This window comes from Bison bison, unplaced genomic scaffold (assembly GCF_000754665.1).
Source record: "Bison bison bison isolate TAMUID 2011002044 unplaced genomic scaffold, Bison_UMD1.0 scf7180017864512, whole genome shotgun sequence".
Taxonomy (NCBI): Eukaryota; Metazoa; Chordata; class Mammalia; order Artiodactyla; family Bovidae; genus Bison; species Bison bison.
This window is the reverse complement of record NW_011495066.1, coordinates 1,175,462-1,190,214: the sequence shown is the minus strand read 5'-3', so window position 1 is coordinate 1,190,214 and position 14,753 is coordinate 1,175,462. Positions and strand designations below refer to the sequence as shown.

The 14,753-nt window shown below is 46.1% G+C and overlaps 1 protein-coding gene across 1 annotated transcript in view; it reads right to left on the bottom strand.

Annotated features, from left to right (window-relative positions):
- The window catches only part of LOC104981020, a 50,875-nt gene that overhangs the window by 28,202 nt on the left and 7,920 nt on the right, over nucleotides 1–14,753 (bottom strand). Inside the window, exon 2 of the mRNA XM_010829904.1 lies at nucleotides 8,146–8,226. Coding sequence (XP_010828206.1) covers nucleotides 8,146–8,226 — 81 coding nt within the window. The remainder of the gene's footprint in view (nucleotides 1–8,145; nucleotides 8,227–14,753) is intronic.

Sequence of the window (14,753 nt, the reverse complement as noted above, 5' to 3'; positions counted from 1 at the left end):
TATTTATATTAAGTACTCAGCGTCTCAACAGTAGCAGGATAAGGAGGCAGAATAAATGACCTGAGACCAGGTGGTGCCAGGGGTAAAGAATCCACCTGCCAGTACAGAGATGAGGGTTTGACCCTGGGTCGTGAAGATCCCCCGGAGAAGGACGAGGCAATAACCCACTCCAGTTTCCTTGCTGGGAAAATCCCTTGGACAGAAGAGCTTGGTGGGCTACAGTCCACGGGCTCGCCGAGTTGGACGCGACTGACCACACAGCAGTTCACAACAGAGCCGGGGGCGAAGTGGGTCACATGTTGGTAGGAACTCCCAACATGCGGGGAGATGTCCACCCATGAAGATTACATTTGGCTTCTATTTCTTCAATCAGGCCCCCAGACTACTGTCCCGGTTTCTACTAAACGGAGAACTGTATCTTAGGTGCACGTTCAAGTCTCTTGCACAGGCTTCAGGTCTGGCGAGAGTGTAGCGTGGCGTGCTGGAACAGTCCTCCCTGCAAAGGGAGGCCCGCTCTGTCCACCTGAAGGGCCGAGACGAGACCCAGTGCCCTACTGAGCAGAAAGCAGCTGGGGCATTCTCTGAGACGGGGAGGTGCTCTGTAAACAGGAGCATCTGCTCCTATTACCTCTGAGTTTGCCTCTCTCAAGAAAAAGGCGCGTGCGTGCTAAGTCGCTTCAGTCATGTCCGACTCTTTGTGAACTCGTGGACTGTAGCCTGCCAGGCTCCTCTGTCCATGGGATTCTCCAGGCAAGAATACTGGAGTGGATTGCCGTGCCCTCCTCCAGGGGATCTTCCCAACCCAGGGATAGAACCTGCATTTCTTAAGTCTCCTGCATTGGCAGGCGGGTTCTTTACCGCTAGTGCCCAGAGAAAAAGGTATTCAACTACAGTTCCTAAAGCTCCCTATTGTAGGGAGCATGTTAATGAACGATAGGGCAAAAACCTCACGACCAGGTGAGCACAGGTCATGAGAAGGCACCGCATGAAAAAGACGAGCAGTAGAAGGAAGAGGAAAACGAGGGGGAGGGCTGGGTATGGACAGAAGACGAAGAGAAGAAGTAAGAATATTAAGAATCAGCACGGGAGCTCCCTGGAGGTCCAGTAGCTGAGACTCTGCACTCCCACAGCAGGCAGCCCAGGTTCAGTCCCTGCTCAGGGAACCAGGACTCGCATGCCACAACTGGTCCCCTGGGTAAATCAGAACCGGACAACAGAACCACCTACTCCCAAAGTAAGTCTTTTTTTGTTGTTGTCTTGGGAATTCCCTGGTGGTTCAGATGGTAAAGAGTCCACCTGCAATGTGGGAGACCCGAGTTTGATTCCTGGTTTGGGAAGATCCCCTGGAGAAGGGAATGGCAACCCAGTCCAGTGTTCTTGCCTGGAGAGTCCCATGGACAGAGGAGCCTGGCATGCAACAGTCAGAACCACCTACTCCAAAAATACATCTTTTTTGCTTTTTTTTTAAGATTAAAAAATATAAAGAAGAACCAAAATATAGAAATAATGCAACTGATGTGAAGAACTGATTCATTGGAAAAGACCCTGATGCTGGGAAAGACTGAAGGCGGGAGGAGGAGAAGGGGACAACAGAGGATGAGATGGTTGGATGGCATCACTCACTCGATGGACATGAGTCTGAGTAACTCTGGGAGATGGTAAAGGACAGGGAGGCCTGGCATGCTGCAGTCCATGGGGTCATAAAGAGTCGGACATGACTGAGCGACTGAACTGAACTGAATGCAATGTACATCTGAATGTACGTTTCAGATACATACTAGACAATTAACAATTCTTTCACTGCAGCTTATGCACAATATATTCTTGTTAAAAACTCATACTGCTTGTCCAAGGTTATTAACATGTTCAAGTCGCTCCTGTTTTTCGAAAACCAGAAATACATAATGATCATGATGCAAGTCATATGAAAAAGTCACTGCTTTTGGTAAGCTTCCCTGGTGGCTCAGATGGTAAAGCATCTGCCTACAATGCAGGAGAGCCGGATTTGATCCCTGGGTTGGGAAGATCCCCTGGAGAACAAAATAGAAACCCAACCCACTGTTGCCTTGAAAATCCCATGAATGGAGGAACCTGGTAGGCTACAGTCCATGAGGTCACAAAGAGTCGGACGTGACTGAGTGACTTCACTTTTGGTAAGCTATGAAACGGGTTATTTGCAAGATTTCCTTTACCAGGGACAGGAGAGGAGAATGGATACGAAGCTCCGTCTTTTAAGCAGAAAAGCAGAGAAAAGAGCTCTGGGGAAAAAAAAAAAAAGGCTAGGTGCAGTGGTCAACCCTGCCGCAGGTAGTGCCTAGGGCTAATTCCAGGGAGAGCTCCCCCTACAATCTGGTTAGGAGATTGCAACATAGTTCCAAATCATTCTTAGTCATTTTCTTCTTTCTTTAATGTTGATGGTTTGGAAGTCAGGGAGCGAAGTGCATGTTGGGTTTGTGTGTGTGTTGCAGGGGAAGGGGGGGTTCCCTAAAGTCGAAAGTTTCCAGGTGGGTCTTGAATCATCTGCCACTTTTGAGTTCCAAAAGGAAGAGTGTCATTCACCTTGTAAACAGAGCGTAACACCTCAGTGATGTACAGATAACGAGATTAAAGGCAGTGATTTATCCTTGGAGGGAAAAATCCCAAAAGTGGTCCGCAAACATAGCTAATTGCACAGGCGTAGAAGCTGGCTTGGGTATAAAACTTGCCTAGCCCCACAGCACCTGCGTATCTTTATCAATCTCTGCATTAAGCCGGCATGTCGACAATATCACTTTTGATTAGCAAGCAGAGCTGGTGTCCTGGGGCCGCCTGGTGCTTTATGGATAGGCACAACTCAACTCAGCCAGGTGGTTTATGGTTCCCTTGAACGCACACAGGAAAACCAGAAGCTGCTTGGTGTTACGAAAAGCACCACCTGCGTGGGAGTCCAATTCGATACACAGCTCTTTGTTTTTTGTTTTTTTTTTAGCACGTAGATGATGCAATGCTCAGAAACGGACACCTTTATGTATGAAAGACACACTGTAAATCTAACGGACTCGGGAAGGTTCAGAGCTCTCTTATCTTGGGGGTGATGACTCAGCTGTCACAGATGAGCATTCGAAGCCAGTGTTGGCTGTAACCTCAAGGAGGCAAAGCCATTAATGCTGGCTGACAGGAACATCTTCCGTCTTTGATTTCACTCTGACCAATTTCAAGAGAAACATTTCACTTTCCGAGAGCTGAACTAGCGCACTAGTTAGAGACTGGCTCGTTCCAGGACGATACGCCCAACGGTGAGGAGAAACGCGTATTACTATTATTACAGAAATGTGCCAGGACTTCCCTGGTGGTCCAGTGGCTAAGACTCCACATTCCCAATGCAGGGGACCGGGGTCAGATCCCTGGTCAGGACAGCAGGTCCCAGACATGGCACAACTAAAATTTCATGTGCGGCGACTAAAAAATAAGATCCCACGTGTGGTAAATAAGACCCAGTACAGCCAAAAAAAAAGTGCCGACATCCATGGACTCACAGTTGTACTGAACACAGACTTCCTGTGTATCCCCTAAAAGCCAGCCTACTGGCCGAGAAGTATCTGAGTTATTCTGGGGTGTGTATAGTCTGGGCTATGCAGACCTTAATGACAAAATCAGATGTGACCTTGACTGAGAAAGTCTCAGCCAAGAAGAAGCCATCAAGACCTGTCAGACTCAACTACAGGTCAGATTTTGTTGTTGTTCATGTCCGACTCTTTGTGACCCCCATGGACTGTAGCTCACCAGGCTCCTCCGTCCATGGGATTCTCCAGGCAAGAATAATGGAGTAGGTTGCCATTTCCTTCTCCAGGGGATCTTCCCAACCCAGGGATCGAACCTGGGTCTTCTGCATTGGAGGCAGACACTTTAACCTCTGAGCCATTACCTAAACTCATATCCATTGAATCGGTGATACCATCCAACAACTCATCTTCTGTCATCCCCTTCTCTTCCCGCCTTCAGTCTTTCCCAGCATCAGGGTCTTTTCCAATGAGTCAGCTCTTTACAGCAGGTGGCCAAAGTACTGGAGCTTCAGTTTCAGCATCAGTCCTTCCAATGAATATTCAGGATTGATTTCCTTTAGGATTGACTGGTTTGATCTCCTCGCTGTCCAAGGGACTCTCAAGAGTCTTCTCCAACACCACAGTTCAAAAGCATCAATTCTTCAGCACTCAGATTTCTTGGTCAATGTCAAATTTTCTTTTGGACAAAGGTCTCATAAATGTTGTCATCAGGCATGTCATACCCAGCAGGGTCCACACCGCCCTGCATGATACTCAGAGAAGTAGACAGTTGGTAAAGCTGTTGATCTGTTTTCAAAATTTAATTCCCTAAGTAACACCTGCTAGCATTCATGAGAAGGCACTTTCAGGAACTGAAACAGTGATGACGTGTTCCCTACATACCTGAATCAAAGGAGATGGGAGACTTCAGTCCTACAAAACTTAGGTGGCCACATGGAAACACAGTGTAGTTCTATTTTAAAGAATTTTCACTATCACAGCAAAAGCAAGACATTCTCTCAGCTTGGGGACTTCCCTAGGGGTCCAGTGGGTAAGATTCTCAATGCAGGGGATATTGGTTCAATCCCTGGTCAGGGAACTAAGATCCCACATGCCCTGCACGGTGCAGCCAAAAAATAAAATAAATTTTAAAAGAAGACTTTAACAAAAGAGAAATTCTCTCATCTTAAGACTCTCAAGAAGTACCATGCTTACTCATATGGTGTTGAACATGACTGCAAAGCTACCTTTGAAAGCCCAAGGAGGGCATTCTAATCAATTCCCTTTGGAAGGAAAATAGCCCCCTAAAGTCTTGATTCCTCCGCAGCAGTGCATTCAGCTGCTCAGTCACCTCTGGCTCTTTGTGACCCCACAGATTGTAGCCCGCCAGGCTCCTCTGTCCATGGGATTCTCCAGGAGAACACTGGAGTGGGTTGCCATTCCCTTCTCCAGGGGCTCTTCCCGACCCAGGGACTGAACCCACATCTCCTGTGTTGGCAGGCAGATTCTTTACCACCTGAGCCACCAGAGGACGGCATAATTTATCATCCAAGCCAGGACACCTGAGAGGGAAGGGGGTGGGCTTATCAGCCGGGACCTGGGCAGGGCGTGCTGGCTGTAACCATTCTGGGTAAATGAGAGGCTACCGTGATTGTTGATGAGATGGCTGGATGGCATCACCGCCTCAATGGATGTGAGTTTGAGTAAGCTCTGGGAGCTGGTGATGGACAGGGAGGCCCGGCATGCTGCAGTCCGTGGGGTCGCAGAGAGCTGGACGTGACTGAGCGACTGAACTGAACAACGATTATCAGAAAGAAGGTTGTGAGTTCTGTTCAGCCATTCTTGCCCCCAACTGCACACTAGACTCAATCGCAGGTGAACACACACAAGTGTGCCTGTGCATACACACACAAGCATATACTGATACTACATCAGCATGCACACATTTACATGTACGGACATATATGCATATGCGTACACTGAGATGTCTAAGCTCTACTCCAGAACAGTTAAATGAGATTTCTGAAACTGGAATGCATCTTGAGCATCGATTTTTAAAAGGTCCCCCAGGCAACATAAATAGGCAACGGAATCGAGAACCACTGACCTGGACACCCTCCCAAGACCTTCCAGCTCTCAAAACTCTGGGATCCTAATTCCTGAGCATGACTTTCTCTCACCCTTGTTATGGTCAACTGCAAACTACTCTCCTTTCCAGAACACAAAAAGTTTCACACCAGTACAATAATAACCAACAGTACAGTAATAACCAACATGTATTTACAAAGACTTTACACTTAACAAAACCTTTTCCCTTTACAAAAACACTTTTTCAACAGTATCTTTTTTTCTTTGCATTAACTCTATGAGAAAATCAGCTTGGTTATTATGATTATTGACTTTCTATGGGAGAAGATATTGGGGTTTCAGAGATGACGCACACGGGCACCAGGCGTCTAATACAAAGAGCATGTGGAGTAATCACGCCCGAGTCTTGATTAGAAACATGGAGGTGAGGAGCACACGCCTGGGGATCCCTACCACATGGGTCTGGATTTCACATCTGTCATTCCCTGGCTTGATAAACTGGGGCAAATTACTCAACCTCTGCATGTATCATCTCTAAAATTAAAATAACACAGATACTTGCTCTGCAGCAGTGCTGCAAGAATTGGGTAACATTTCACATGGCAAACCTCAGCAGCAGATCCAAAAAATAGTAACAATGTCATTACTATTGCTGTTGTTACAGTTACTCCTTCTGTTACTCCCTTCCCCACCTGCTTTTACTGCTATAATTCCCCCTCCTCCTCCCCTCCCCCTCCTCCCCCTACCAGAACTAATAATAACATTCAGCCCCAAAGGCAGAGCCCTTCAGAGAGACAAGATTAATCACTGTAAACCCCCCTGAGCTAATCTTTACGCGCCTCTCACACACGCTCCCAAAAAACCAGAGGGCAACGTGAGTCATCCTCAGAGAAGCCGCTCTGTGAAAGCGGACACCCCAGGCACGTGTCCATGTTGAAGCCTGGACGTGTCTGGTACAAAGAGCAAACAATCAGACTCTACACAGATATTCAGCTGGATACAGAACCCAGGGGAGAGAGGCCTCAGAGGCCTCACATCTGCCTTCGACGAAGACCCTGTGTCCTGTCCTGGGCAGTGAGGAGTACACTGGGCTACAGGCCTCCAGCAGCAGCCCCGGGGTCTGCTCCCGGGTTTCGGGAGGCCCCAGTCTTTGAGGGAAGTCCCCAGCCAGAGGTAGACCAGGCTCCTCAGTGCAAGGGTCCGGTCATGTCTGCCCTGGAGCTGCCCTTGCCCTGGAGCTGCCCTTGGACTGGCATTGCAGCCTATGGTTCCTCCCCCCATTTCTCCTCCATCCCTCCTTCACAATACCAGCTTATATTGCTTAGTAGAGAATCCTCAGTGAAAAATAACACAAAACACCCCCATACATGTCAAACAACCCTGTCAAGGACAGCTGGTGGTACCTTACTCAACTGAGAGACCATGAAAACCATACAAAATCTTTTGTTTCAAACTGCGTTACTGCATCACTTCCTAAGTTTATTTGGAAGGATTTATAGAGTTACAAAATATGTCTGACTTGTTCCTCTTTCTGATGAAGTGCCTACAGCGTGAGGCTGAAAAAAGGTGATTATAGATCATGTTCTATTCATGTTATATTTGTTGTGCAAATTAAATTTGTTATGCCACATTAGCTCAAAGATATGAATATTTTAATAATGCTAGATCTATAAATTGCAAGGAAAATGAGTTAGAATTTTAAAATATACTCAGTTCCAAGGAATTGGATTTCTTGAGGACACATTTTTCATCTAGAGAGGAAAGGTATTCTAAATTACTGCATTTCCAAAGTAACCATTTAATTTCATTCTCATTTTGATAATTCAGGTTTTTCTACATACTGAAAACATGAAAAATAATCAAAACCATTAAAATGGTAGTGGGATCCAGTAATCTATGTGTTCATTATATATAACATTATTATAGTTAAGGATAACAACAATAAAATAGTTACTATGTGACAAAAGGTAGTCTACACTCTTTGTATATATTAACTTATCTGGATTCAGAAATATTTAAAACTTTAAGCATAATAATATCTTTCTATACATATTAACAATTTATTGATTTGTCTGGTAAATTAAATATTTCTAATGTTAATATTGTTATGGTGGAAAATAATAACAATTCAACAGTGAAACGGTTCTGACTATGTGACAAACAGAATTCTAGGCTCCTTATACATATTAACTCACTTAGCCTCACACACATTCTATAATTTAGGTGTTAATTACATTATGTTATCCATAATGTATAACGTAAGGAACTGAAAAACAGAGAGGTTAAGTAAGCTTCCCAAGGTCACACAGCTATATGTGGCACTTCCCGGATTTGAACCAAACAGTCGGCACGAGTGAGGAAAAACAAATGCTGACTTACCGTAAGCCACAGCCATTAAACTCTCACTGTGAGTGTGTGTCTGTGTGTAAACATATCAGTGTACATGTGAACGGAGTTACTTTACATCCCACTGATGTGACTTAAATGCATCTGAATTTTAAAATCTGAATATGTATGGTACTGGCTGAGTACTCACCCTGAATATCAGAAGCACGTTCAGTGGGCTTTTGCAGCCTGCCTCTCTTGTCCAAGAGGGTCTCTCCTCTCTGAAGAGTGCCTGGAAATGACACAATGAATGAGAAACGCCACTGGCAAAGCCGGCTCAGCACTCCGGCCTGTCTGCTTTCAGGCCAGAAACAGAACTTTCCAGCTGTACGTCAATCATTTTGTCAGACCTCTCGTGCAGTCAATTAGCAGCAAACAGTCACTGAGCGCCTACTGTATGCCGTTCCCTCTACCAAAACCCAGAGCTTTTACAAGGTTAAGCATGGGGACTTCCCTGGCAGTCCAGTGGCTGGGACTCTGCCTGCCAATGCAGGCAACACGGGCTCAATTCCTGGTCTGGGAAGATTCCACGTGCCGCGGAGCAGCGAAGCCCATGAGTCACGACTACTGAAGCCTGTGCGCCTAAAGCCCGTGCTTCACACCAAGAGAAGCCACTGCGATGAGGAGCCTGCAAACAGAGGAGCCCCTGCTAGCCACAGCCAGAGAAAGCCTACGCAAAAGCCGGCCAAGACCCAGCACAGTCAAAAAGAATAAATAAAACGACAAAACAGAAGGTTTAAGTATGACTCTAACACTGTTCTGAACTAGCAGTACTCGTATGAAAAGAATCTCATTTATATGAAATATTTATCATTTGTCCCTCTGAGGAACAGTCAATAAAACACCCTAGACTTTTGAAGATGATTCCAAGAGCAGCCCGCTTTTACAGTGACTTATGATACAGTTCTGATAATGGACTTTTTCTCCCAGTGTTACTGAGACATGATTAGTGCACAGCACTGTGTAAGTTTCAGATGGAGAACATAATAATTCGACTTATATGCATCACGAAATGACCACATAGTGGATTAACAATAGTTTTAGGTTTACAGCAAACTGATTCAGTTCTGCATACACGTGTATCTTTTGTGTTTCAAATTCTTCTCCCATTTAGGTTGTTACATAATGTTGAGCAGAGGTCCCTGTGCTGGACATCAGGTCCTTGCTGGTTCTCCATGTCAAATACAGCAGTGTGTCCATGTCCATCCCAGACTCCCTAACTTTCCCTTCCCCCATCCTTCCCCCTGGTGACCATAAGGTTATTACAGAGTATTGAGCAGAGTTCCCTGCGCTGTCCAGCAGGTCCTTGTTGATTCCCCATGTTAAATACAGCAGTGTGTCCATGTCCATCCCAAATTCCCTAACTTTCCCTTCCCCCATCCTTCGCCCGAAGCCCCCGCTGCACACACGCAACCATACGTTCATTCTCTAAGTGTGTGTCTGTTTCTGTTTTGTGAACAGACAGTCCATCTGTATCATTTCTTTTTAGATCCCACGTATAAACAATATTATATGCTTTTTCTTTCTCTGTCTGACTGACTTCACTCAGTACGACAATCCCTAGGAGTACCCACACTGTTGCAAATGGAACTAATGATAATCAATGAACTTTTAAAAGTCTTTACTCATACTCTGGAATTCCACTGGCCTGGATTCAGCTTAGGAGTCTTTTTTTTAGTATGGAGAAGGAAATAGCAACCCACTCCAGTGCTCTTGCCTGGAGAATCCCGGGGACGGGGGGTGCGGAGCCTGGTGGGCTCCCGTCTATGGGGTCGCACAGAGTCGGACACGACTGAAGTGACTTAGCAGCAGCAACAGCAGTTTATTGCTACCAACCCATCTCCCTCCACCCTCATGCACGTAACCCCATGGACTGTAGCCCGCCAGGCTCCTCTGTCCATGGGATTCTCCAGGCAAGAATACTGGAGTGGGTTGCCATTTCCTTCTCCGAGGAGTCATGTTGTTTTAACAAGTGACCTGATGCCAGGGACTAGGTTGGGTAGGATTTCACATCATCAGTGCCAACTTAAGGCTTACACTCCTGTTTTGCAATGGCTGGGTGCCATCTTTCCTCCTCATGAGACTCTAGCCTACCTGCCTCATTCATTATTACACCCATGAGCCTGGGAAAATGTCAAACCCAGAGCACTCACAGGCGTCACTGCTGAATAAATACATTCATAGATGAAGCAGACAGTTAATCACCTCTTAACAGGAGTCTGTTGAATAAAACACTTACTTGAAAGTATGAGCTCTGATGGGTGTGTTAAAAAACTTTACCATATTACTTAATAGACAGCCTTGATCTTCGTGTATTTAGTACTTCTGGCACTGACACCCAAGGCAAGTCGTAATTTATGTTTGTTAAGACACAAATTCAGACAGCATGGTTGTAAAAGCCGGTGGGAAGACCTCATTTAGGTGGTGAAAAAGCCTAGCAAATAATTAAACGTCCATATCTAATACAATCTTTCTCCTCTTCACATCATTCACAAGTGGACACTATTACACGTTGATATGATGTTCACGAGTCTAGATTATTGATACGACGTCTGGAAGCGAGATATGCAAAAGGGAGTCTTACATACACTTCCTATTAGGTCACTGACTGTATAATCAATCAAGTTACTGGCAGCTTTTATGTTGAAAGTGTTAGTCGCTCACTTGTGTTGACTCTTTGAGACCCCATGAACTGTACCCCACTAGGCTTCTCTGTCTGTCCATAGGATTCTCCAGCCAAGAATACTGGAGTGGGTTGCCATTTCCTTCTCCAGGGGATCTTCCCGACCCAGTGATTGAATCTACGTGTCCTGCATTGCCAGGCTGATTCTTTACCACTGAGCCACCAGGAAGTTATTAGCTTAGATGATCTCATATTGATGGCTTTTTATATAATGTTTTGTACCAAGTGTGAGATAGAAATCTCTATAAATTATACATTCCATTTACCTATCAGTGTATGGTATATTTATCACATATATTAATTTTACATGGGTAGTCAATATTTTGTTTCTCTAAATTTGTATCTGTATTCTCTAAATATTCCATGAAGAATGTGTTTCTTTAGAAATAAGAAAAATATTTTATTTCTTAAAATGTAAACTCTTACAGGAGTACAAATAACTCACACTTCTTTGGTGAAGTAATAATGCTGTCTTGAGAAAGCTGAGTGCCGAAGAATTGATGCTTTTGAACTGTGGTGTCGGAGAAGACTCTTAAGAGTCCCTTGGACTGCAAGGAGATCAAACCAGACAATCCTAAAGGAAATAAGTCCTGCACAGTCTTTGGAAGGACTGATGATGAAGCTGAACCTCCAATACTTTGGCCACCTGATGCGAAGAGCTGACTCACTGCAAAGACCCTGATGTTGGGAAAGACTGAAGGCGGGAGGAGAAGGGGACGACAGACGATGGGATGGTTGGATGGCATCACCGACTCAATGGATGTGAGTTTGAGAAAGTTCTGGGAGTTGGTGATGGACAGGGAGGCCTGGCGTGCTGCAGTCCACGGGGTCGAACAGAGTCGGATATGACTAAGCGACTGAACTGGAGCGTGTGTTTGTCCAGCCACAAATCCACAAACATAGTTCAAAAGCCTACTTTCAAGTTTCCTGCTGTTATTTAGTTGCTCAGTTGTGTCTGACTCTTTGTAACCCCCTGGACTGTAGCCCCGGAGAAGGCAATGGCACCCAACTCCAGTACTCTTGCCTGGAAAATCCCATGGACAGAAGAGCCTGGTAGGCTGCAGTCCATGGGGTGGCTGAGGGTCAGACACGACTGAGCGACTTCCCTTTCACTTTTCACTTTCATGCATTGGAGAAGGAAATGGCAACCCACTCCAGTGTTCTTGCCTGGAGAATCCCATGGACAGAGGATCCTAGTGAGCTACAGTCTGGGGGGAGGGGGTTCTCAAAAGAGTCGGACACGGCTGAGCGACTGAACCACCACCACCACCCTGGTGGCCACGTCAAGAACTTCTCAAAGAACGTTCGTCCTGATCCTTGGCTACACCTTAAGATTCCCCTGCCAGGAACAGTGGTCGTCAGCCTTGACCACACTTTAGACTCACCTGGGAGCTGTCTGTTTCTTCCTGATGATAGTTTTGACCTCCAGGCTCCATCACAGACTAACCAAACCAGAAGAGTGAAGCTGGAGGGGCGTACACCCTACACTGCAGGAGGGTGTCCCAGGCCCCAAGGCTGAGTCTGGGGAAATGGACGTGGTCTGTATTGTCTGCAAGGCCCCTCCTGAGCTGCAAGCAGAACCAGGGTGAGCAGGTGACTCTTCTATCTCAGCAATCTCTCCTCTCCCTCTCAACTGTGCCTGTGCGCGGGAGGGGCTTCCTCCCTGTGCTCAGGCAGGGACTTGCTCTAAATCACATCCTGAGCCCCCTTCCTCCACAGGAAGAAAGGACATCTCCGAATCTTAGTCTTGAGAACTTTCATGCTTAATGGTTTGCTACAGGAGAAGCCTCTCATACTGGCTGCTGCTGCTAAGTCGACTCTTTAGTCTGACACTTTGTGACCCCATGGACTACAGCCCAGCAGGCTCCTCCGTCCATGGGATTTTCCAGGCAAGAGTACTGGAATGGGCTGCCATTTCCTCCTCCAGGGGATCTTCCCTACCCAGGGATGGAACCCAGGTCTCCCGCATTGCAGGCGGACTCTTTACCAGCTGAGCCGCCAGGGAAGCCTGAGAATGAATTTCATATTATAAATCTACCTGTCTATTGGGATCTAGGACTGTTGATCATACCGGGGGATTTCTTTTTCCCCCAGGAAAAAATGGAATCAGTCTATACGATTCAACAAATGTGGCTCCATAATGCCTCACAACGGCTCTGCTACCAGTCTCCTGAGAATTCAAGTCCTGACAGAAGATTCAGAAATTATAGCTGCCTTTTCCATGTCAGCCTGGGTCCTTTCAAAATTTCACTTTGACCTGCATTTCAGACTTCTGGCCCATTCTGCTTGTTTAATTTGTAGCATTCCATATAGGGGATGCATCTGTATAGTTTTTAATATTACGTCACTTTCGTCTTAGAAATTCTGTGCAGATGTTGCAAAAGATGTTTTTGAAAGTTTATGTTTGTTATGGCTTTAAAATAAAATATGAAAAACGTTGGTGGACACTGACTAAGTGTGGACTATACTCTTTCCCAATTGCTCTGAAGTGAGGGATGACGGGGAGACATTTGGGATCACTCCCCACTCTACGAAATGTTCTTGGGAGAAGGGCACTGTCAGTATTTTCACTGATGTCAAAAGCAAACATTTATTTAGCATCTACTTCTTTGTCAAAAACAAACATTATTCAGCATCTACTTCTCTGCCCCTATGTACAGGATGAGATATCGGTAGCACACCGATAGAATCACAGCTTCCTACAGGGAAATTTCACAGGGAAAAATTTGCATCCATTTATACCGACTTCATCAGCAATAGTCTTGTACCATTTCTAATATCCCAAATTGCCCAGATAATGCAAAAAAAAAAAAAAAAGTCAAAACTATTCTTGACTTAACGCTAAACAACATTTATGCCAAATAGCATGCACTGCTCATCCAAACATATGTAAAATCGCAACTAACTTTTCAATGCACCAAACATCACTTTTAAGTCTTATTTGTTTTGAGGAAACACTCACCAGATGAATATGTATTGTAAATCTTTGTATATCTAAAGGACTGTCTGCCTGTTTTACACAGAGATTGCATTCTTGCTCAGTCACTAGGTTGTGTCCGACACTTTTGGAACCCCATGGACTGTAGCCCACCAGGCTCCCCTGTCCATGGGATTTCCCAGGCAAGAATACTTTAGTGTGGTACCATTTCCTCCTTCAGAGGATCTTCCTAACCCAGGGATCAAACCCAAGTGCCTTGTGTCTCCTGCACTGGCAGGCAGGTTCTTTACCGCTGAAACACCTGTGAAGTCCATATGAGACGCTAACATCTCAGACTATAATGAGAGGGTTGGGCTTTTGTCTTCTGGGTTTTTCGGTCACACCATGTTTCAACTGCCCTTGTCTGCCCTTGACTATTCTGGGTACCTCTGATGAGTGTAAGAATTTTTACTTTCTTGCAGCACAGCACTGAGCTCATTTCTTCTAATTTAGACCATTCTCTTCTCCAGCTCGATTCTCCATAGAGCCTGGGCTCCATGGAGATGCATGAAGGGCAGTACCGAGTGGGACTGGGGTCCAATGTGTGTGTTCTGATTCACGGGCCAGAAGGAAATGGCAACCCACTCCAGTGTTCTTGCCTGGAGAATCCCAGGGACGGGGAAGCCTGGTGGGCCGCCGTCTCTGGGGTCGCACAGAGTCGGACACGACTGAAGCGACTTAGCAGCAGCATGTTCACCGAAGAGGAGGTCCCGTCTCAGAGACGGCTTCAGCCGCTCAGGAGTGTCTGCCTCTCTGTGACCCCATGGACTGCAGCCCGCCAGGCTCCTCTGTCCATGGGATTCTCCAGGCAAGAATACTGGAGTGGGGTGCCATGCCCTCCTCCAGGGGATCTTCCCGACCCAGGGATGGAACCTGCATCTCCCGCATGGCAGGCGGATTCTTTACCACGGCACCCCAGGAAAGCTGTTATATATAGAGCCAGCTGAATGCTGGCTTCTTTAACTCAAAAAATATTCCTACTGCAGAGGCAACCGTGCTGAGACCGCCAGACCTCCTCCCCAGGAAGGCCTGAGCAACGAGGTCCATCTGGACTTGGCGATGCTTTCCCTCACTGCACACCCATCCTCTGGGGCACTCG